Source organism: Phyllostomus hastatus, unplaced genomic scaffold (genome assembly GCF_019186645.2).
Source record: "Phyllostomus hastatus isolate PE091 unplaced genomic scaffold, TTU_PhHast_1.1 phas_contig_113, whole genome shotgun sequence".
Taxonomy (NCBI): Eukaryota; Metazoa; Chordata; class Mammalia; order Chiroptera; family Phyllostomidae; genus Phyllostomus; species Phyllostomus hastatus.
In genome coordinates this window covers 9,188,513-9,211,928 of record NW_025333530.1, presented here as the reverse complement: position 1 = coordinate 9,211,928, position 23,416 = coordinate 9,188,513, and the positions used below count along the sequence as shown (strand labels likewise).

Sequence of the window (23,416 nt, the reverse complement as noted above, 5' to 3'; positions counted from 1 at the left end):
TTTTGTTTGCCAAATGAAAAAACTGAGTTAAAATCAATTTTTTTAAAAAATTTTATTTTATTTTTAGAGAGGGAAGGGGGGGAGAGAGAGAGAGAGAGAGACAGAGAGAGAGAGAGAGAGAGAGAGAGAAACATCAATGTGTGGTTGCTGGGGGCCATGGCCTGCAACCTAGGCATGTGCCCTGACTGGGAACTGAACCTGCGATGCCTGGTTCGCAGCCCGTGCTCAATCCACTGAGCTATGCCAGCCAGGGCGAAAATCAATTTTTAAAACTGGGTAGGGGCCCTTGTATAAAAAGAAACATAACACTTCCTATGACAATATTTCTAAAGGAAGCACATAGTCAACTAACTCATAGGGATTCTGACCAACTTTGTGGCTATGTAACTTAAGTAAGCACATAAAGACACGGAAAAAATATTTATTTAATCAATTGTCTTATGCATCTTCAAATGTTTACTGCCAGCCATTTTTTAAAGATTAGATAAGGAGTAAAGAAACTATCTCCTGAGCTCTCTGCAACGAGGAGTCTCCAGTCATGCCCGATGAGGACGGGTATGGGGGGCTGCGGCATTCAGGAGGCTCGGTGCCATCCAGCGCACACCCGCAGAGGAGGCTATTCCGAGGGCCCCAGTGTGCACTCTGTTCTGAGATGGCTGCTCTGACTGAAATCATTATGGGTAATTGCAGCAAAACCAATATTGTAATTATTTGTAAATGCTGATTTGCAATTCAGCAGCAATAGGCAGGTTGCCCCAGGAAAACCCCTGGGGTTAATCACACCCTCTGAGTTCAGCTTCAGCCATCAGTCATATTTTCCCCTAAATATTTTATGTAAAAATTACAACAGCAGTACCTTAAAAATAAACATTGCCAATAACAAATATGAAATATTAAGCAGTTCTGGTATTTTCTAGAAGGATGTGAATCATGTATGCAAGAAAAAAAGAATGTAGCATAGAGACTACATATAGTCAGAAATATTACAGGCAGGTCCTCTGAATTCCCCTTAGAAACTGTACTTGAAGTGTGTATCCCTGGCCATGCAGAAATGCGTGGTTCTTCTTTGTAATTATTGTGTTACTATGCCCTAAAATTGGAGTCTGTTTCATGTCCTTCCCCTCATCAGCAGAAGTTCTCAGGTCAGAAAACTACTGCTGGGTATCTGAATTCCACAACAGAAACTGGAGCAATCCCAGGGCATTTGTGAATTTTAGCAGGAAAACAGTAACTACTTCTTACTGAAACAAGCTCAAGTACCAGGAGTTGTATCTTCTGAGTGAAACCCTAAGGTGCCACCAGGCTCTCGGGAGAAAGGATGGGCCAACCTAGATCTGCCTTCATCCACTTTGCTCTCTCTTCCAGTTTGGGGCATCTGGGAATAAATCGATGATGGATGTAGGGGCTGCATTAGAATCTTTTTCTCTTTCTATCAAATAGGATTGTCTGGCATTAAAATTACTGTTCCTTTTGTTTATTCTAACTCCTATTCCCTCTTGTTCATTATTTCTTACAAGTGATTTGAAACTTGTGTATAGTCTTTTATTGTTTTAAAAAGTCCAAAATGTATGATTTAGCTGTTCAAATATGAAGCAAATTTGATTTTCCCAATTCAGGAACATTTATAATTACATCAAGAGGTTAGAAGTTTGACTTGTCCTCAGGGTATCAGCAAATTATGTATGGGATTAGAATTTAGAGTTATTAGACCACTAACCTTCCGGAACCGGCACTTTGCCCTAGATGTCAAACAAGGGAACCTAGTGTGATCTATGCTCCCTATGCTCTTGGACTCTCCAACTCTTCTGATGCCCCTTTTCACACCCACCTGCCTATTCTAGGGGAACTTTCTGACAGTCCCAAAGAGCAGCTGACAGTGCACACATGGGAATCAATTGTCTTAAGCATTGCTTCCCCAAGTCAAGTCTTAGGAGTCAAGTACACTCAACCAATAACTCTTCTGAGCTCTTTTCTCTTCATTGTTAAGGGTCTTCTTGTGCTAGTGTAACCTGACTCTCTGCTGTCTGGGTGTCTGGCTTCAGGGAAGACTAGGGTACAGAATGAGTGGCTGTGGGCAGGGCCAGTGCCAGCTTTTGCAGAGAAAGGATGCTTAGCTCTCTGTGGCCAAGCTCATGGAGGTAACTAGTTCACCAATCCCTTCCAGCCTAGTTTTCTCAGGAGTTATGGATGTGAGCATGTGTGCTGGGGGAGGGGTGGGGAGCAGAATGGCGGCACCAAACACAAATTAACCAATAACAAATGAACTCTGATGGACCAGACCACAAAAATACCAGTTCCCTTCTCACGGTTGTCATAAAAACACCAACAGATTAATTGATCAATTATCTTTGTTTCATCATCGGAGAAAGAAAATCCAACCATGAGTATGGCCTGTGGTTATAGGGCTCATCCAGGCTGAGAAAGTTCTGATAGAAGTAACTGCTATCACCAACAATTAGCTTGGCCCCCGCTTCCCAGGCCACAGGGGGTGGGGCTGTGTGCACACACTCAACACTATCTTATGGACATTAGATGACTTATTAAGGATGAGCCTCCCGGGGGGCGTGGGCACCTCATGCTAATAAACCCTGGGAATGTGGGCACTTTCCATAGCTTGGACCCTGCCTAGAGGATTTGGGCTGATACGTGTCATTGCCTTGCTGTTCAGGCGCCTTATGCTAATGCTCTACCCTGGTAACCACCCATGCAGGCAATCATTAAGAATAAAGGCAAGGAGGGCAGACCCCTGGTGAAAAGTCTATGTCGATCTGCCAGAGACCGGGGCAATCCAGACACACAGCTGTAAAAAATAAAGGAGGGAGTGGAAGGGGTGGTTAGTGATGTTTCAATCTGAGAAGGAAGAGTGGGTGTTAAGAGTTTAGTTCATCAGATTCAGCATGTCCTAGTACAAGTCAGTGTCAGTAGCTAAATAAAAAAAAGATCATTATGACGAGTGGGGAGGGGTCCATGCTCCAACATGCAGCACACTGACTGAGGGGTGCAGGGCTCCTCATCACACACGTGCTGGTTGGGGAGGGGGTCCCATTTACAGATTCCTCAGCCACTGATAGAGTCAGTGGAGGAAGCAGGCACTGCAGTTACACATGCTGTAGTAGAAATGAACTTCTGCATATCAGGGACATGGTAGCGCGCCACAGCAAACCCACACCTGGGCTCTCTGGACAGGTGCCAAAGTTTCCCTGTCATGAGCCCTACGTGCAAAGCTCTGGAGGCTTGGAGGCCAAGTGACTCTGGGGCATGGTGCCACACCGGTTGTCACCTGCCTTCTAACTCAGTGCTGCTGGGCTCAGTGAACACTTTGGTTGGGAACCTAGGGTCATGGATCATCCAGCACATGTTAAGTGCACCCCATGCAGTTTTTGGGGAGGCGTGGTGAACAGGGAACATTGGATTTCATCAGTTGTTGGGTGTGCAACCCACCGCCAGGAGAAAGACTGCCCACTCAATTAAACCTTCCTCATTTAGGTCCCACTAGCCTTAAACCCTTACTAATACCCAGAGAAGGGAGAAAATATTTGCCTTTATCTAAGCTTTCTTTCTTTCCCCCGTAAATTTTATTTACTCTGATTTCTCCATTCCCTTAAGTTTTTATTATTAAAAACCATTTCCTGCTGCTTGCCGCTCATCTGAACAACAGTCTTCCGCCTGTCCCTTTGAAACTGGCAAAAGAGGGTCTGTCACAGCCAGGGATGTGGTTTGGTGAGGGGTAATCATGCTTTGGAGTCCTGCAGGTTCTCAGTGAACTTTTAGTACTGGCAACATTTTTTACTGACAGCTAAGACCTCTGCTAAGGTGTGTTCCCAGGGCAACTGCAGGAAACATCTTCAAACATATCTTCTTTTGCTTAAAGAGCCTGGCAGAGACTTCTCCTCAGAGTTATGAATTAGTTTCTACCTTGTCAACACTGTGCTTTGTTTCATTCTGAATTATGGCATCACACAGAAATGACCAAACTTGTTTTTAAAAGAGAAACTAATGGGTTTCAGCCCAACATCTCCTTACACTTAAGATTTTAGGGGAAGGTCCAGGCTTTGTCTCAGCACATCAGCCTCTGAGCAGTCACCACAGCATCTGGGGTGGCATCTGTGTTAAGAAAAGCATAGGCTTCCAACATTCACTGCCCTAAGACTCACAGATTAGGATACCTTTAAAAGTAGGTCAAATATATGATGAGCTATCTTCCTGCTTTGGGTACATTCTTAATTTCATACAATGTAAATATCAAATATCTCCTTTTTGGAAATAAGGACAGTTCTGATCAAGACCTCTTTCTAGGAGTCTGGGTGTAAATGGGACTAAATCGGGACACAGTGGCCATACCTAGAGTGCCAGAGTCCTCAGAGGTGGTCAGTGTGGAGGGTGAACAGGAGGGAACACGCACAGGCTCACACATGTGGGGAGCACGCAACGGAAGGACAGACCGGGAACAAAGAACATGCGAGACAAGCAGTCAGTGGTTTTGTTCCTGTGGATGTCGCCCAATCAGTTTTCAGAGAAGTGAGGTCAAATGGGGGACCCCTTGCATGCAGGGGCACACTGGGCGGTTATTGGTGTTAGTTTTGCTGTTGTGATCAATGCAGCCTGTGTGTGTCTCAGGTTGTAATTTGAAGTAAAAATTTTCAGTTAGAAGAGAACAGAACGCATATGACTCCCAGGGCAGGTTTTGAATAGGTGTTTGCTTTTATTGGAGAAAGCTGTGAGTACAGGCTTCCTTTTCTCTTTATGGTAAGCATGGAATATTTTCAAAAGGTTGTGACAGTCAAAATATTAACTAATTATTTTGTGACTGCTAGGCACTTAATTAGGCTATAATTTTATCTCCTTTGCTGCAAGGGTCAATCACGTGCTTCTTGGTGACAGGGAGATCTCCTGTCATGGTAATTACCAGGTGACATTTGATTTCCTCCCCTGCCCGGGAGGGGGTCACTCTTGAAAAGTGACACCTCAGAAATCATAGCCAAACTGCTCTAATTCAAAATTCTTAAGTCCCTCATTTCAGAAAATCCTCAACCAGCATGAATTTAATGAAGCACTCTCATTGGTTTTGACCAAATATGACCTGTGCAATTGAAACATTTCTCACTGTTGTGCTTTGATGCCGTGAACAGATACATTTTCACATTTTCATGGAAATACAACACATTTTAGAGCGATGGTGGTTTTTAGAACTGCCGGATACAGTTAAACAACAATGTTATAAAGCTAGTTTACAAAACTCTTTTCTGGGAAATAATTTTCATGAATTACCTGGTAAAAATTCAAGTTTGCAAACTGTGCTGTGGCTAAGTGGTTTTACTGTTGGTAGCAATTTGCATGGCCACATTTCTTAAAGCAAAATATTAAACCAAAGGCTGTCATGGTATCAAAGTGTCATGTTAAGGCCGCAAAGAATAATGAATTCTGCACATGACTTGAGAACAAGAGGAACTCTCCCAAATGGCTTGGCTTAGGAAATCCAAGACAGGAAGAAATGAGTGGGCCCTAGGTGCCAGGTTGTGGTCCCAGATTTATTTCACTTATCAGAACAAAGAGTTTTACCTTCTGTTCACCAGCGTGGACGACATCATCAGCACCATGCAAGCCACATGACAAAGTCACATGATACGCACGCACATGATTGGTTGAAAGGAAAGTGGAGAAGGTCACATGGAAAATACAAAAAAATTAAAAACTGATGTAAACAATGGGCAGGGAGAAAAATCAACAACAAAATCACAGACTAAATAAAAGGAGAAATCAAATTAAATTAGCAGCATATATAGAAAACATTGGGAAGACAGTAAAACCGCCCAGGAATAGGAGGATAATAAATCATAAAGAGCATTTGGTTAACACCAAGAAGCATTAGATACAGCTAAAACACTGCATATTAATAACACATCAGGGAGCATGAGAACTTGTTTTAAAATAGGGAGGTGTTTTTGTCAGGACCCAGAAGTCAAAGTCCATCCAGGAGACTGTTGAAGGAAAAGAAAAAAGCAAGTTATTATTCAGATTCCAGAAGTATCTCAGCATCCTTGGGAAACAAGGGTAATGAAACAACATGGGTCATGAGGGGAGAGTCCCATGATCTCTAAGGCGCAGACTGTGTGCTCTGTAAGAACAGGATATGACATCACATGAAGAAAAGTCATTTCGTCTTTCCTTTGGTGCAACGAGGAGAGGGGGCACAGGCTGAATGAGACTCGGTGAATACAAGCCAGAGAAGGTGGCCCTGAGGATCTTTTCTCACTTCCCTACTCATCTACTGATGCTATCCCAGAGGTCTGGAGGAGGTGCTGGGTTGAGACACATAAAGGAAGAGGTTGGTGCAGAAAGGGAATAGGTTTCCTTTTGGTGGCTGAGACAAAAGCTCTGTCAGTGGTGAACAAGAGAAACTAAACCTCTGACCAAAGGGGCTAAGAGTTTGATTAAATAAATGCTTGGGCATTTGTGGGTACAGTTATGTCTTTAGAATTGTGACTGCATTGCTAAGACATGTTTTGATGTTTACAATAAAAAAATAGTTTTCTTGTTGGGATTTGTCAACATTCCTTTTTGTCTTATGTTGTGTTTACATCCCAATTTGTTACTTAAATATGACATGGATGACCTTGCTTTGTCAGAGGCATTTTGGGTTTCCCACCTCAACTTTCATAGGCCAAGGGAAGATTTGGCTACTGCCAATTGAAGCTGAGAGAAGAAGGGCAAAGAAGGGAAGTGGAGATACCCCTCTGCCCAAAGAACACCACTGTTTAAAAGTAATTCAAAAGAAGTGCTTCAACCAAGCTACAGATCCCCTTGCCACTGTGCAGTGAGGTCACGTGTGCTTCTTATTGTCTGACGACGCACAGGTTCTGGCACATTCCAACCACCGGTGCCCTGCAGGAATTTATACAACTGAGAAGTTCATCCTTAGACTTTATTTAGAATACCTTCATGCATTTGTAATTACAAATAGATCAACACACACACACTTGTGAAAATAGGAGACATTTATTTTCAAGCACACTGACTGACTGCTGATTGATGGATTTTTGTATGCTTCTAACTGCTGTGCTATTAGTTCCACTGCAATTCACCTGTGCTACATTTTGCCTCACTAGTGAGGAATACGTTCATGCTAAAAACAGGCTGCTGTCCAATTGTGACTGTATTTCCTTTATCTCACTATCCACTGGGACCTACAATTTGGGTCAGTAGTCAAGTGGTTCAAAATAAAAGATTCAGACTTTCTTCTCTTTGGATGTCACTACTAAGCACTTTATCTGTGGGCAGAAATGCCTGATGTTTACAAATTAAATCTATGTTGGGGACAAACACCTTATTCTTCCTTAAGGAAAAATCTGGATCCAAGATTGTATTTTACTTCCAGAGAAGGCCACTATGGTGAGACACCTTAGATGTGACGTGAGTTGTGCAAATGCATTATGCAGCCTTCTCCTGCTGTGCCAGGCACAGGCGCTGCACCTGGGCTAGAAAGGACAGGGACATCGTTGTTAGGAGGAGAAATGGTGCTGTTAGTTGCATTCCTTTTCCAAATGCAAAAAACCCATCATCTGAATTAAAACCATGTGAGCACAGTTCATTGTCACTCACTCTGCTCTGCTGGCAAAATGAAACCTCAGAAACATCAGGAATTAAAATTCATTACAGCACACATGGAAAAAACACCAAGAAAGCAGACCCTTATCTGTGTGTTGCAGTAGAAAAGAGAACCATTTCATGCAACACACAGAACCAGGACACTCTTTTCCTCTCTGTTCGACTTTGTATTGGAAACTCTGGCCCAGAGAGTGGGGGCTGTACTGTGCATACCTGTTGTCTGCCCGTGCACTCTGACCTGTCTTGCCCAGTGGGATGCATGCCATTTTTTCAGTGCACTCAAAAATATTATAAAATCTAAAACTCTCACACAGCAGAGGACACACACACACACACACAAACACACACACACACACACACACACACACACACAGCTCCAGCTGTTTTATCAGGGGATTTGAAGCCTAAACCACAAGCTCACTTCATTAGAGCATTATAAAGACTAGCTTTGGAGCATGTTATGGTTGTGATGAAGTGTAATGTTTTCCATGATGGAGAAGATGATACAGTCTGGCCCTGACTCTATCATCAGGAGATGAATTCCAGAACTTTCATCTGGATTCTCCGCACACAAACTCCAGCAAGCCTTGTTATGCTTTTGGGCCATGATTTTTCTTGCACTGAGGAGGCCTGCAAGGGGATGGAGGTGCCTCCTTCCCACTTGTGATCTGTGTACACAGCTCCTTGACTGTGCAAGACAAAGAAGGGCAGGCTGTCAGGATGCAGCCATTCCTTCCTTCTTTGCTTCAGCCTCTACCTTTCCCCAAATAGCCATTTTCTCCTATTCCTTCCCTCGTTGTGTGTCTTTTAGCTACTTCTATATGACTGTCTGTGTGTGGGTGTATGTGCATGCATTTCAGGGGGGAGGGACAATAAAAGCTGGGAAGAGATGCTGTTCTTTTGTCTCATCAGCATTTCCCTTTTCTAAATTTTAACTTGAGGGTAAATCTGGGAAAGTATCCTCATGCACAGAGTATTCTTTAAATAGTCACCCAGTTCTTTGAGTGATCCTGGGTGTGCTCTCTTGGTCACGCACACAGCATGCTTAGAAAACCACACTAGGTGAGGAGCCACCATGCATTCACAACTGTTGCTTTAATACAACAAAAACCACGGGCGGTGCTGTGACCCACAAGTTAGATCTGCAACATGCAGCAATCTGGCCAGAGGCAGCTCAGCTCTGTACTCACTAGATGGTTCTGTGGTTGTAAGGGCAGAAAGAGGCCAGGTTGCTATGGAAACATGAAGAACAGAAAGGGCACAGAAAGGTGAAGGAGGGAATGGAGATAAATTCATAAATGTGTGTGTGTATATATATATTTAAGACATCGTTTTTAAGGAAAGACAGAGATGGTGAAGGAAATATTCTCTTACTCCTTTCTTCCCTGATTTATCAATTTGAATATAAATATTTTAAAGAGGTTATCGGAGATTTTGCAAATTACTGTCACATTTAGAAATAACATAACCCTCATTTATTCTTACCATGAATTCCATCCATTACATACCAGGCACTGTGTTTTGCATTTTTTATACCTGATCTTTAGTTTTCACAAATACCTGTAAGGTAGGTAGACTCTATCCTTCATTTGAGGTTGAGTAACTCATTCAAGATCATGGAGCTGTATGCAGAGGGAGCAGAGCTGGGATTTGAACCCAGAGTTCTTTTTGGCTCCCAAGTCTAAACCCCTGTTGCTACAGTTGAGACAGCTTGGAAAGCACCACATGGGATGGTGGGCCCATTTCTGAGTCAAACAGATGCAAGAGGAGGCTCCTGAGCTTGTGTCTTCAGTCACCTCTTGTGGCTGTGCCCAAAGTGCAGGGACTTCGAATGTACTAAGGAGAACATAGCCAGCCAGGCAGGATAGCCTTGCCTGCAGCCTGTCTGCTGCTTTGGGTACAAGTTGGCATGAGACCCTGGGACTCACATAGCTGCTGTCTCACTTTTCCCTTTCCCCCCAGAAAGACAGGTTCAGAACTCCATGGCTGGCCTGGAGCTCTTTCTACTCCAGAGGAGACAGGGGAACAAAAGGACAGGGCAGTCAAATGAAGTAAGATTGTGACTGAGCGAGGCTCAGTCAGGATGGCAAAGACTGGGAGTGACCAGGTGGCATCACTGTAGGGCATAGTGGGCAGCTCCCAGGTAGGCAAACACAGCTTGAAGAACACTATGATGTGTGCTGGGTTTTTGTGAGAGGGCAGACAGGGAGAGGGCAAGTGCTTATTCTATTTTACAGAGGAGAAAAAGAAAGCTCACTCGTGAAGGGTTAAATAATTTCCCAAGGCGCCTACTGCCAGGCACATCTGCAAGCAGACACTGTTTATTTTCCCACAAATATTTACAAGAAATGTATGCGTTTATGAAAAAAGCAAAAGCCATAGGCTTCGCTTTCTAATTTCAATGTTTGAATCCAACTGTGCCAATTAAAATGAGAATGAAAACACAACACCCCAAAGCATTTCTTATGGCCCTGCAGAATAGAGATTTTTTTCTGGGCAAATTCCTTTGGCTTCTCCAAATATCAGCTTTGGTCTGGCTCACTAAGAATCCTAGCCTTGGGGGTGGGCAGCAACAGCCTCGGGAGCCTGTCTGCAAAAATTCCTGTCCAGAACCATGCTTTTTGCTTGCTTCCTCTTTGGGGGAGTGCTGCCTCCAATGAATCTGAGATGCTCTCTGCCTATTTCTCTCCTCATTTGCTCCTCTACAACCTGGCACTGCTTTCTGCCAACAGAGTTGAGTTATCACCTGGTGAAGGAGATAACATTAGACAGACCCACTGTGGCTGGTGGAAAGCAACCTGCAGAGAGATGGATGAAGAAAATGATACTCACTATCTGGATGAGGCAATGGAACAAGGGTGGAAAAGCTAGCAGGAGCTGCTGAGGAAAGAAAAATGAAGGTGAGAAAAAAAAGAGATAAAAGATCATCAAGGTATACCGATACTGCATGAAAAATCAGAAGAGCCAACCCTGGGATGTCAGTACAAGAAGTTGAAGTGAGTTAAAATGGGTAAGCACACCGTGCATGAGAACAGGTGGCTGGAGGACCAGCAGAGAGTAGAGCTGTCTGACTTCAAGCCATAAATCTGTGCCTACCAAGCCTGAGGTTCAGGTAAGGGATTGGGCCAGGAACAGCTGCGGAGGCCTTTGACCCTGCTCAAAAACAAATATCCAATTCAGCAGGAACAGCTGTCTCCAGAGCATCAGAGGTACAGGAAGAAAGGGAACCTAGATCTCAGCTTAAGGTGAACAAGTAAAGGAGAAGGCAGCTTTGGTTTTTCATATTAGATATTTCCATATGTGTTTGTATATTGCCATGTATTTACATTAATGGTACATATTTGTAGCAAAAACACATATGTCTCACTCCCTAATTTCAGTATCTAAATAAAATGAAAAGGATGGTCCTACTTATTAATGTTTACTATGGGTGAGGTTCATGATTGTTTGGCATCTGGATGAGAGAAAACCACTGCTGCCCCCCTCCAAAACCCTACATAACATGATTCTGTGGATGCTGTTTTGTGTATGAAGAGCGATGCAAATAAATTGTGTCATTCTCACTAAACAAGTAAGTCTAACCAACTTTATGCATGGAAAATGGGTAAAAGTGGTGCATCCAGGACATTCTGGATAGCCCTTGAGCTTTCCGTTGGCAAATATCCCCATCCACAATCACAAAACAAAGTCCCTTTGAGAGCTGGATGAAAATTTAGAAAAACATCACTGTATCTTCATCATTGCCTCAACACTCATGCTTTGTCTTCCTTTTACCTTCCAGATGAGGCACCTCATTAAACCATGCAAGTACAATGTGACTGGAATCAGAGCAAGAGAGGTACTAACTCACCATGATTTGATGGTCTGGTTAATTTGGGTAAAAGTGTATCTCTTTCTCTTTTATTTGGCTCGAGTTGTTTGCATAATTGCCCATATTGTTTTGGCAAAGGGATAGAGGTTTATGTGCTTTAACCACAATAAATTACAATGCATTTAACTTATACTTGCAATGTGCCATCTAGGGGGCAAAATGTGAAAACAAAACTCTCAAGATGCCTCTTAAAAGCAGAGACTCATTCATATATAATCTTTATGCCCTGAAAGGAATCATTTGCTTTGCTTCATGGTACAGAAGCAATTAAGAGGTAATATTCGGGCAATGGAATTCTGCAGGTGTGTGGCTCAATCATGAGGAGTAGATTCATGACAAATTATGACATCATCTCTTCAGGACCTTGCTCCTCTTACAGGGAAGCAGCCCCTCCTGATACAATCAGAGATCTGCTTTCTACCTAAGAGTGTCTTAACAGCATGAAGATATTTGTCTTAAAAACACACATGACAGAGGAATTTTCCCAGGTTGAGTTATATTTGTTTAAAGTTACAGCTTCCTCATTTCCTTTACACACACATTTATGAAGTGCACACAGGAACCTCCAAAAAGAGGAGCCATGCTTTCTAATCTGGCAACTCAGAAGCAGGAGTCCTGGAGGTATTTGTGGCTTTGGCTAATTTCATCTGCTCATCCCTGCTTTGACATATTCATGCCTTCAAATGTGGAGAAGTCTCTTATGGAACTGAGACAGCAACCCCATTATTGAGGCATCTCAGTGGACTTCAAATGAAGGGCTAGTGAGAAATGCACTGGCTCTCATCCAACACCTCCAACCCAGGAGTCTGGCAGCGATGGCTCCGTGTCCAGTATGTTAGCTCCCATTGATCCTGTACCTTCTCTCCCTTGGGGTGAGGGTGCACCCAGGGCCTAACTCCAGTGTCATGGGTGCCCTGTGCATCTGTACCCCAAAATTACAGGAGGGGATTCATTGTCAGCGGGTGAGATGAGCCAGTGACAGAGACCCATGCCACTGGTTCTGGAGCCCCGAGTAAGCACATAGTGACTGTAACTGCCGAGGGATGATTTTGTTCACCTGAGTTCAGACAACCTATGTGCTTTCCCAGTAACGGGAGGGAAAACCCAGAAAAGGTCATTCCTAAAACTCTCCTTCACTTCCTAGTAGCAGTAAATGGGTCCAATAGTAAGTAAGCTACTTACTGCTTAGTAAGTAGTAAGCAGTAAGCTTACTGGTATCTCCCTTCCAACTATATCCCTTTCAGGGCAGGTCTAGGGTCAGCATGATGCCCTTTGGGCTAGGTTCCCACTTCAGCAGCTCTAGGAAGGCTATGAGAGTGTAGGGACAGGCCATAACAACAACTTTAGTGAGAGTATGATGTTCCCGCCTATTTCCATGTGTGTACCCCCTCTTAGCATGCTCAAGTTCTTGAAGAAGGCACACTCATCTCAAAGGCTATGCCACGGTTCTCCTTATCTAAAGGAAGTTTGCTTTTTGAAATTCTTTAAAGCTTGATTTTATTAAAATCAGGCACGTTGAACCCGGATACTAGTTCTGATTCTCCTTCTGTTAGGTCGAAGGGGGCTCGATTGGTTTCTGCTAGAGTGGAGATAAATCATATTATTGTAAGGGGTCATGAGGGGAGAACCAGTCAAATGTATTCTTGAGTGGTGATAAGAGTGGTTAGGGAGTAGGATCCACTTATTAATAGGATAGATAGTAGTAGTAGATTGAGAAAACTGACTTTTCATGCCACTACTAATGCCTGCTACCGCATACTCATGATCTAGTTGGAATGGAGAGCTGATCCCACCATTTTCCAAAGGGTTTCTTGGAATCTTGTTTAGTTGCCTATTTTCATACTATGAGACAAAAAACAACAAGGTCTAGAGGTTTCCTTTAAAAAAAAACAAACAAACTAAGCACTGACTTTTAAAACAGCAACAGCTATAGAAATTCTCACCTTTACAAGGGCTAAGCTGGTAATGAATGAAGAAATCAACTTATAGCCTTTTAAAGTTCAAGACCCAGTGACTCTGATTCAATTCTCAAACCGAAGTTACTGGTTGGAAACTCAAAGGAGGCCTCACCACAATAAGCCCACGTTCATGTACTGATACCATTTAGAAGAGCAGGCAGGAAGACTCAGGCTAAGAACCAGCTTCAGAACCCAGGAAGAAGGTGCTGTCACACCCAGAGCTTCTCCTTCTGCACTCAGACAAGGAAGAGCTGTCAGCCAGAGCAGATAGCTGTCAGTCAATCCTACCTGTCAGCTCCACTCCCCATTCTGTCTCCTTCCAGAACTGGTTTATTCAGGAGCCAACTCTGCTGAGATAGTTAATTTAACACTTGCTCAAAACCTCAGAACGCCTACACCAAGCTACTTAGTTTCTGCTGTTGCTGCAACATTTCTGAATAAATTTTTAAAAGATAAGCTTCGCTGAGTGTCTTTCAGGAACTAGGAACTTTTTATGGAAAGAGTGTACAGCTTTCTGAATACCTTTGCTTCCAAGTCTTTCTGGGTAACACTTCCTTCCACAGTTCTGAGCTCAGCCTAGGACGAAGGAGCCATGCCTCAGTGGAAGTGAAGCTTGGAGGCATCTGTGCAGGTGGGGGAGATGGGACCACAGCTCCATTCCCAGAACAGTGGCCAGCTTCCTGTCACTCTTGCTCCCTATGTTTGCTGGGTACAGCTTACACAATTAGGGGGTTCTTCCCCAGGAGAATCACCCCTCTCTATGTTTCTACTTACTAAGTAGCTGGTTAGTTTTCCCAAACATGGAAATGGCAGGTTTGTAAGTACCTTACACTAAAGAATAAATCTGACTGGAACTGGGAGTTTGACTCCCCAGAAGCTGCCTGCAGGACATCCCCATGGCCTGGAACCAAATCTTATTGATTCTTTACAATTGCAGCTGCTGCCTTTCCCACCAACCCTCCTTTTGCCCTCCAGCTCCCACCACCCTGAAAGACAGAAATGGAAGGCACCAAAATTCAATTCTTTCATCTCCTAAAAGCAAATGTGGAAATCCTTTTAAGTTCTTTTTTTCCTGTGACAGGATTTTGAATAGAAGCCTGGTGACCACATGGTCACTTCTCTGGCATCCTGGCTAAAGGTGAGGTGGTACCATAGCATGTTATTAAGAGACCATTAGCAGATGCCACCATGCTTGACTTGGCAAACAACATTGTTGCCACAGGATAAATGTCACACAGAAATTAATAAATAAACACAATTTCAAAAGACACAAAAGTCGCATGCTCTAAAACATGACCAGGGTTAGCCTCTTTAACAGGAGCACAACTAGACTACAGTCAGTATGGTTAAGTCCGGAGAGTAGCATCTACTTCAGCCTCTAGGGGACAAAAAGGAACTGGACTAAAATGAAGAGCTAGGACTAGCAGATGTTAACACTACAGAAACAGGTAATGAGGTATGAAGAGGCACTTACGTGGAAGAGGGATATCTGCATTTCCCATGGATGGAACACAGACGAAAAGAAAAGACAAGAGACAGACCCAAGAAAAAAAATAAAATGTAAAAGAAATGGCTAGTATCTGCAGAACACATGGCACTCGAAACTCAAATTACCAAATTACTTCCAATCCAGAAAGAAGCAATTCCTGTAGAAGGAAGATAAGACAGGCTTTCTACTTCTGGGAAGAAGTAAGGGGATCTCTCTGGCTTCAAAGAGAAGGAAGCAAAGGGTTCCCTGGTTTGCTTTTTAACACCAGGAATCAGAGAGGCCCAGGGAGCTCGGTGACCATGCAAGCAGTTGAGTTCTACAGCATCTTCTTCAGCCAGATGGACTTCAGATCCTCCAGGGGCAGTGAGTCAGTTCTGGGGAGGGACGTTCCAGGGCAGAGTGCACCCAGAGTCTGGCAGTGTGTGGGAAAGGAAGGGCAAAATGGTGGGCACACTTAAACGAGAGTGGGAATGATGGCGGAAAACAGAACTGCATCCCTGAATGGAATCAGGAAGAAGCCACTCTTGAAAGATGATGTGAGGGAGGGAGACCCCCAGGTGTGCTCCTGGTGTGGGAAGGGAGGGGGAGCAGAAAAATCACAGGCCTTGGCATCCTTTTCCCTTTTGCATTGTTAAGACTTTGCTTCTGCTCCTGCATCCTACAGCACTCTCCACTCTCCTATCATTTAATATCTCTGCTGCATCACAGTCCCACAACTAATTATGTGAACTGTCACTGCTTTCACCCTCTTCCTTCAAGCCATAAGGTGCTTTGGGCCTTTGTGACCTGTGTCAAAAACAACCCCCCCAAATCCCTCCACAGCACACTGCTGTGTTTCTCCCCTCCCTTTAATAACGTGTCAGTGGTTTCCCCCTGGGCTATTATTCTAACAAACTGGACCAGCTACTATGACAGTCACCAAGCCCTCAAGAAAGAGGTTAAAGGGATTTAGTATCAGTCATCTAAGGGCCACAGAACTAAGAGGTCGGACCACCTTGAGCACAGGGACCTGAAAGACAAAAAGCTGTCATCTAAACAATGGTGGGACAGTTTGGGGTTCCCTACTGCCCCCAGGATAAGAGGGTATGGGGGGAAGCAGGGCAGCTGGCTTTACTTACGGACTGGCTGAGTCTTGAACTCGGAGGCTGCGCTGATCTCGCCCAGACCCTTGCCATTGAGGGCTGCCAGTCGTACTGTGTATGTCGTCTCAGGCTTCAGGCCCACGATGGTGACAATACCCTCCATGCTGGCTGTTGTGGGAATATGGGAAGGATCACAAAGCATAAAAAGCCCATTGGTAAAATGGTGTAGCTGCTGTGGAAATCAGTATGGTGGGTCATCAAAAAATTAAACACAGAATTATCATTTCATCCAGCAATTCCACTTCTAGATATATACACAAAAGAATTAAAAGCAAAGACCTGGAATAGATGTTTGTACACCTATATCACAGCAGCATTGTTTATAGGAGCTAAAAGTGGACACAACCCAAGTGTCCATGGAGAGATGAATGGGGAAACAAAATGTGGTGTGTACACACAATGGGATATTATTCAGCTTTAAAAAGGGAGGTAATTCTTATGACATGGGTGAACCTTGAAGACATAATGCTAAGTGAAATGAGCCAGACACAAAAGGATAAATACTGTATTACTCTACTTATACGAAGCACCCAGAATAGTCAGCTACATAGAGACAGAAAGTGGAATGGTGGCTGTCAGGAGCTGGAGGAGTAGGGAGCAAGGAGTTAGTGTTTAATGGGTACGGAGTTTGGGATGACACCAAAGGATTCTGCAGATGGACTGTGGTGATGGTTGCATACCTATGTGAACATACTTGATGCCTTTGAACTGTATACTTAAAAATGGTTAAAGTGGTACATTTTATGTTACACATATTTCATGGGATCAACCTGCCACAAGGCTGGTATGAGGTTTCAGAGGAAAGTTAGGAAGGCTGTAGTCCTGATGACATAGAAATTCCTCTTAGAACCTCCTGACACCTCACCAAAGCCCAAGGAGAGATGGGAGCTTCTCTGGAGGAATGAATTCTCAGTGAAACTGGGTTGGAAGATGCCTCTGACTGGCTATGACCCCATGTCATAGCCCACTCCCAATTCCACCCTGGTGACCACCACTGGAGCCAGGACTAAAAACTTCTACAGAAACAAAACATACTTCACTAAGTTATTTCAATCTAACCCCACAAGGGGAGTGAGACATAAATATACTCACTCCCCTGGGAAAAATGGTCTGGGCTCAGAGTCTTCAGATTGAAGACATCTAAGGGTCATTTTTAAAATCTTTAATTGGAAATGTGGCACAGGATTGATTTAAGAGCAGACGTGTCTTGCTGGCTCTGCTTATCTGGTTAATATTTTAATATTATAATTACATGACGGTCCCTGAATGTACTCAGGCAGGACCGCCGGGATACAGCAGGGAACCCGTAGCACGTGTCACTCACATACGCAGAGCCAGGTGCACTGCACACATCTGGTTGTGCTCAGCAGCTAAGCAGGGCCTCTGCTTGGCATGTGGTTGAGATGGCCTCCTCCATCTGGGCAGAGTCATGGGAACCAGGCTCTGAAGTACCAGGGGGCAGAGGGCCAACACATCTACATGAGTTGCGACCATGCCCTGATTCTGAGGGGATGGTGATAGTGTTGCAGCATGAACGAGATGGCACATGATGGCATCTGGCCACCCCCAGTGGGTGAGAGGGGTGTGCTACCCTACCCAAATGGACAGTCAGGGTGCCAGGATCTGATGAACATTGGGTGAATGTGTGCTCAACACTGAGTGACTCATCACTCTAAAGAAGCAAAGACTCTTCCCAACCCACCTTCCTTGGCATCATACCACTTGAAGTGCCACATCTCCTCCCCCACTGCTCTCCACTCAGCCTTGTATTTGAGGATGGGCACCCCGCCTGTGGCCTCCGGTTCATCAAACTGCACCTGTGCTGTGCTAGAGTATGGCTCCACCTGGTCAATAGATGGTGAAGATGGGGTATCTGTGGGAAGAACACATGGAGACCCAGGTAAGCTTCAGGCAGGACACAGCTTGCAATCACAAAGCACATCTCTCTTACTTATGCTCAGTCTTGAAATCCTGTCACCTTCATCCTATCCTCCCAGCCCACCTCACTATATGATTTTCTCCCCATGTGCCCTGTGCCCACAACTTCAAGCCTCCGTTGGTCCTGCTTCCTGGCCTCTTGCTTGGCTGACCTTGGCTCTTTCTTCTTCTCACTCTCCTGGCATCAAAAAAGGACATAAAATGGGATGGCAAGGGTTTGAAGGGTGGTGCAGCCGTAAGGGGTGCTTACCTGCTTGGACAAGGATAAATTCCAAAGACTCCTGTCCAATGCGGTTCACTGCAGTGCAGTTGTAGTTTCCAAAATCATTTTCAGAATCTGGGGTCACCTTTAGAAAGAAGGAGTTCTTGGTTACATGTCCCTTGGGATGGCCACAGCCTCAGAGCCTTGTTTATTAGATTAAATTAGTAAAGAATAGAACCAGTAAAGCAGGAATCATGAGTTCCAGCCCAGCCTTAAGCTAGAGAGAAGAACAGAGAAGGGGCTCAGGAAAGAGTCACACTCTACCTTCCAGGCCCTGAGGTTGCTCAGGGAGAGAAAGGGGGCTGGGCCAAAGCTCAGTTTCTTCTCTGGCCAGTGGCTCCCAGCTCAGGACAGAGAAGCAAGAGGGTCTTTAGCTGCATACAGGAGCCTATCTATGGTCTAACTGTGCCTTTTCCACCCTGTCCCTTGCCACTACCCCACTCACCTCCAAGTAGCTGGCAGAGGGTGTGTTGTAGATCTTGATGTTGCTGTAGTTGGAGCTGGGCAGCAGCTGACCATCTCGGAACCATGAGATTGTGGCACTGGGGTAGGCAAATACCTCGCAGGTGATGTTCACCTGGTTCCCCTCCCAAGTGTACACAGCCACGGGGCCCTGCAGCTTGGGGGCATCTGCAATGAACAGCAATGACTGTTGGGAAGACTGCCACTATTGTGGAGCCCTACATATCCTGTCTCCTGGCACAGGGAGGTGGGTGTGCCCCGAAGTAGAGCTAGTTCCGGGGTGCAGTAGAGGTTGGGGCTGTTCTGGCAATCCTGTGAGTTACATGGGAACACAGAGGGCATGCAGGCTTATAAGAAGCCTGGAGATGGTGTGAGGAGGTGATTTGGGGATACAGCTCTGAAATCACCTAGGGCCAACTGCCCAACTCGCTAGGTGCGGGTTGGGTCCTAGCTGCTCTTTTCCCGTTTCCATGCAGACTCTCCATGGCCCCTACCCACCCGGGTCTCCCCGCAGTTATTTCTCACACTGTACTTCGAGGTACATGGACTGGGAGTCCTGGCCGATAGTGTTGCTGGCAGTGCAGATGTATTCTCCAGCGTCTGTGTACTGGATACTCTTCAGGGTCAGGGACGACACGCGGGCATGGCTGCGCACCACCATGTGCCCATCCAGAGTCTGCCAAAAGGGAACAAAGAGTGTCAAAGCCCAAGGCAGGACAGGGGCTAGGAAACCAGGCCATCACTTGTGTGTGACCAGCCTCACACCCTCTCTCCCCTCTCTGCCAATATCTAAGTTTAACTTGAGGTACCGAATAGTGGGGGAGGTTGCAGAGAGCACCATGGGAACCGGGGTATATCCAAAGCAGAAACTGGGGCTCAGTTTATGTCAAGCTGCCTAGCTGTTCACCAAGATGGTTTGGATCAGGGACAATTAAGGTCTCTCAAGACGATTTTTGTTTGGCATGTCCAAAATGGAAGCAAAGCCCTGACCAGCAGGTATTTTAGCAGAAGCAGCCCTGCCTTGTGAGATTCGGGAAATCTGTACTCCCCTCCTTCCCTTCTAGCAGTCTGCCTGTCTGCCAGTCCCATGGTGCATGCACACATCCTGGGAAATCCAAATGTGTCGAAATGTAAGAAATTATATAAGAAACCTGTATTTGTTCAGGTGCCTCACTTTCCTGGATGCTTAAAGTAAAATTATTTTATTTTTTTAGAAAGCCCAATAATTCAGACAGAAGTCAGGGGCTGCTGAGCTGGAAATACGGTTAACTGGGTCCTGTCTCCAGGGATGGGCTACAGAGAGTTCCAGGTAGGTCTGGGATCCTTGGCACCACAGTCACCACCATTTTCTAGTCCTCAATATTATAATTATCTTTCCAAGTGTCTGGAATTACAGTGATTGGTCAGAAAGGACATAAGCATATGATTCCTGGGCAATGGGTACTAGAATATTTCCAAAGGGTTTTCCCCCTTGACACTCTAAGTAAAATGGTTGCTGGTCCAGGAACCCTTTTACTGGGCATGTGGCCCAAGTTCAGATCCTCCAGAGAGCTGGTAATCTAAAGGAGTTTTATTCTTCATAGGCTGGGGCACACTCTTATCTCCAGCATATAATATTCTGCAGAGAGAGGCAGGTGAGTAGTCTGCCTATGTATGGCATCTGTTACCCAATGAGCTTGGGCCTTTAAAGAATGAAGGAACACCTGACTTTAGATTATTTTGATATGCTGGTTTGAAAGCCCAAAACCCAGAACTGCAATGTCATAGAGCAGCTAGTTTGGGAAACTCAAAAGCAAGGCACCACTGGCCTTGTCAGTAGTCTCAGCAGATCTATCAAACAAGTTACTGCACTGTCACTGACAGATCTAATCCATTTCAGCCATTTAAGCCCCATTACATTTCACAGCTATTTCAGGAAATGGTTGTACCTACAGCTATACCTTTTTCTCCCCTTTTATCTGGTCTCTTTCCTAAATTTCTCTTTCTGGAAATTTTTCTCATTTAATGATGCCAACAGACCAGCAGGCAGCCCACTATAAAGAATTCTTTATTTTGCAGTGTCTCATGACAGGATTGATGATGGGATTATTTGCCAGATGCCCAGTTTTCCCTCTTAGGGGCATGGATGTACTCCAGGGTGCCTGAACTACCTCCCTCTGAAACTTTTACTCTGGCACTGGGACGAAGTCAGGGTGTGCCACTTGCAAGCAGTCCAGACCAAAAGTCATGTTGATAATTCATTCATCTGGACTTAAGGTCTTCCTCTCTGAATGAGACAAATAGGAGGGAATGAAGCTTCTGGGCCCCACGGGCGGCACTCATTTGAAAGTCAATTATGTCCAGAGTGAGATGTGAAGATAAGGACACTTCTGGAAAAACCAGAGTGTGGTGTCTGCTTAATGGGAGTCAGCCCATTATTTCTACTTATGATAATAATTCTTTTAATGTCATCTTAATGCTCCCTGATAAATCTCAGCTCCTCCTTCATCCAGGCCTAAGCAGAATGACAGGGGGAAGATGTACAAGGCCAGGCAGAAGGAGCCCTATAGCTGCTCAGGAATTATCTGACTAACTAACCCTTCTCTCCCTTCCCCGATCCCATTGGGTCCATGACTTTAAAGCAATAAAACACCCAGCCTGTAACAGCACTAAGCGATTCCTGTGCCATAGGAAGGAAGCATCTCAGTGAGGATGTGCACTGAACTACAGTCCCTATGACATGGAGGATGGTCTAATGAGAAGACAGCTTATAATGAACTAGATTTGATGATGGCAGTGTGTTCATGTGCAAAAATTAATATCAGTGCCTGGGGACAGCTCAACTTTTAAATATTAAACAGCATTAAATATTTATAGCCATGACCTGAACACATGAGTTATGTGTTTTGAATAATTACCATTTCGAAAAAGACTAAGAGGATAGATTTACCTAATTATAATACAACCTACAGGATTGCTTGCTGGAGTCTACATTTATAGCATTACAATGTCAAAGTTCCATCTGGAGAAGAGACAAAAGCTATTTTTTTAAAAGTATTTATCAGTTAGATCCTTGAACCTTGTCTAAACTATACTGGTTTTTGTTTCACCATCTGTTACTTAATCACACAAATCAGGTAAAAAATAGTACCTTGGAAGTGTAACAATTAAAATCTAAAGGTTAATATTTAGCTTTACTTTTCAAACTAAGTCCCCAAAATGAAGCAGCGAGTCAGAGAAATTTCAAAGGCTAAAGGCTATTGACCTTTTAAAAACATGAAACTATTTGTGCTAAATCATTCTAATCTCATAAATTTAATGCTCTACAAAAGTAGCATAGATAACATTTAACAACCTGGGAAAACCAACCGGAGATCATTTGCATTGCTTCGAGATAAAGTGGGATGTGGTACTTTACCAAGACCAATCATTATAAAATACGTGAGCAACAAGATGAGTTGAGCTGGAAAAGAAAGGACTGAGTGGGATTTCAGATCACTAACCCTGTGACTTTTTGACCCAAAGCTGCGTCAACCAGGTGGGAGTCAAAAACTTTCACCATTTCAAAACAACTGGCCTGAGAATTGGGGAGATTTATTTCTATAATTACCTGGATGTGACTTTACCAGCACCATCAAGAGAATAAGATCCAATTTTAGAAAATAACAAGGATTTGTTCATCCACTCCCAACACAGCTTGCTTGCTCATCCTAAAATGACACTATTGCTAAGTAACATCTACCACTATTGACTTATTCTTTAATCTAACTAAATTACTAATTGGTTTAGCATGTCTGGTTATTAACTATAATGATGAGTTAAACTGTAATGCTTTCAAAACTAAAGACTGGCTAGTGGTCAGGTAAGCTATACCTCTTGCTTCTCTGGTCGAGTCCACGAAGCCTGGAGAGAACAAGATATAAAACACAACAAGAAAGCAGTAAAATTTTACAACATGTTGCTTCAGAGAATTGATGTATCACACGGCATTCCGTGCACATGCAGCTTCTTTTTAACTCAGAATTTTTCCAAGACTCACTTTCAGTGGTGTGTCTATTGCCCAATTTGGTTTAGGACTTAACTTATGTTCAGCTTCCCCCCACCCCACCTTATGCACATGAAGATGTATAACTCAAAGGTAAAGCCTTGCCTAATCTTTGGTAGTCAGACATATGGACACCAGCAGATATATTATATACTGCTCCTATTCCAACATGTCCTGGATATTCTTCATAGTATTTGGTGACACTACTTGTTCTAACCACATGATCTAGAGATACTTATAGAGTATGTTGCCTCCTTTGGATTTTATCGACAGCTTATCACAAATAAACTAATGCCATTTTGTGCTCATGCATTTCATAACTCTGCATGCATACTATCAAAGATCAAACTTTAATAATTATAAAAAAGGAACAACAAGAAAAAGAGCATAGAGGTACATTAGGAATGAGAGGAATGGGGTCCTAAGAGCATGGGTCAAGAAGCTTTGAGGAAACCAGACTCTGAATGCTGTGGTGGGGCCCCAGCCAGCCCTGCGAGGCAGAGCAAGGCCCACGTGGCACGCAGGCTGGAGCATGCACCATCTTCATCAAGCATGGCATTCTCCACAAAGTGAGCCAACTCAGGGACAGAGGATGGGTCTTTTCCTACCCACATCTAGATTTTTCTTTATTTATCTGGCACTTGGGAATCTACTCTGTTTATAGT

At 44.2% G+C, this 23,416-nt stretch overlaps 1 protein-coding gene across 13 annotated transcripts in view; it reads right to left on the bottom strand.

The window, feature by feature from the left end:
• NCAM1 (neural cell adhesion molecule 1) overlaps positions 1-23,416 on the bottom strand; it is a 336,772-nt gene that overhangs the window by 24,425 nt on the left and 288,931 nt on the right. For 3 of the 13 annotated variants that reach the window (XM_045837643.1, XM_045837685.1, XM_045837704.1), the window contains exons 9-18: positions 22,580-22,609; positions 19,253-19,403; positions 18,711-18,895; positions 18,254-18,350; positions 17,768-17,938; positions 16,042-16,173; positions 14,909-14,923; positions 10,438-10,485; positions 8,796-8,837; positions 5,560-5,562 (exon numbers count right to left, since the gene is read on the bottom strand). In XM_045837643.1, the coding sequence (XP_045693599.1) occupies positions 5,560-5,562; positions 8,796-8,837; positions 10,438-10,485; positions 14,909-14,923; positions 16,042-16,173; positions 17,768-17,938; positions 18,254-18,350; positions 18,711-18,895; positions 19,253-19,403; positions 22,580-22,609 (874 nt within the window). Of the gene's footprint in view, positions 1-5,559; positions 5,563-8,795; positions 8,838-10,437; positions 10,486-12,333; positions 12,337-14,908; positions 14,924-16,041; positions 16,174-17,767; positions 17,939-18,253; positions 18,351-18,710; positions 18,896-19,252; positions 19,404-22,579; positions 22,610-23,416 lie in introns of all 13 variants that reach the window. The other 10 variants (XM_045837674.1, XM_045837692.1, XM_045837710.1 and 7 more) reach the window with 6 other exon arrangements.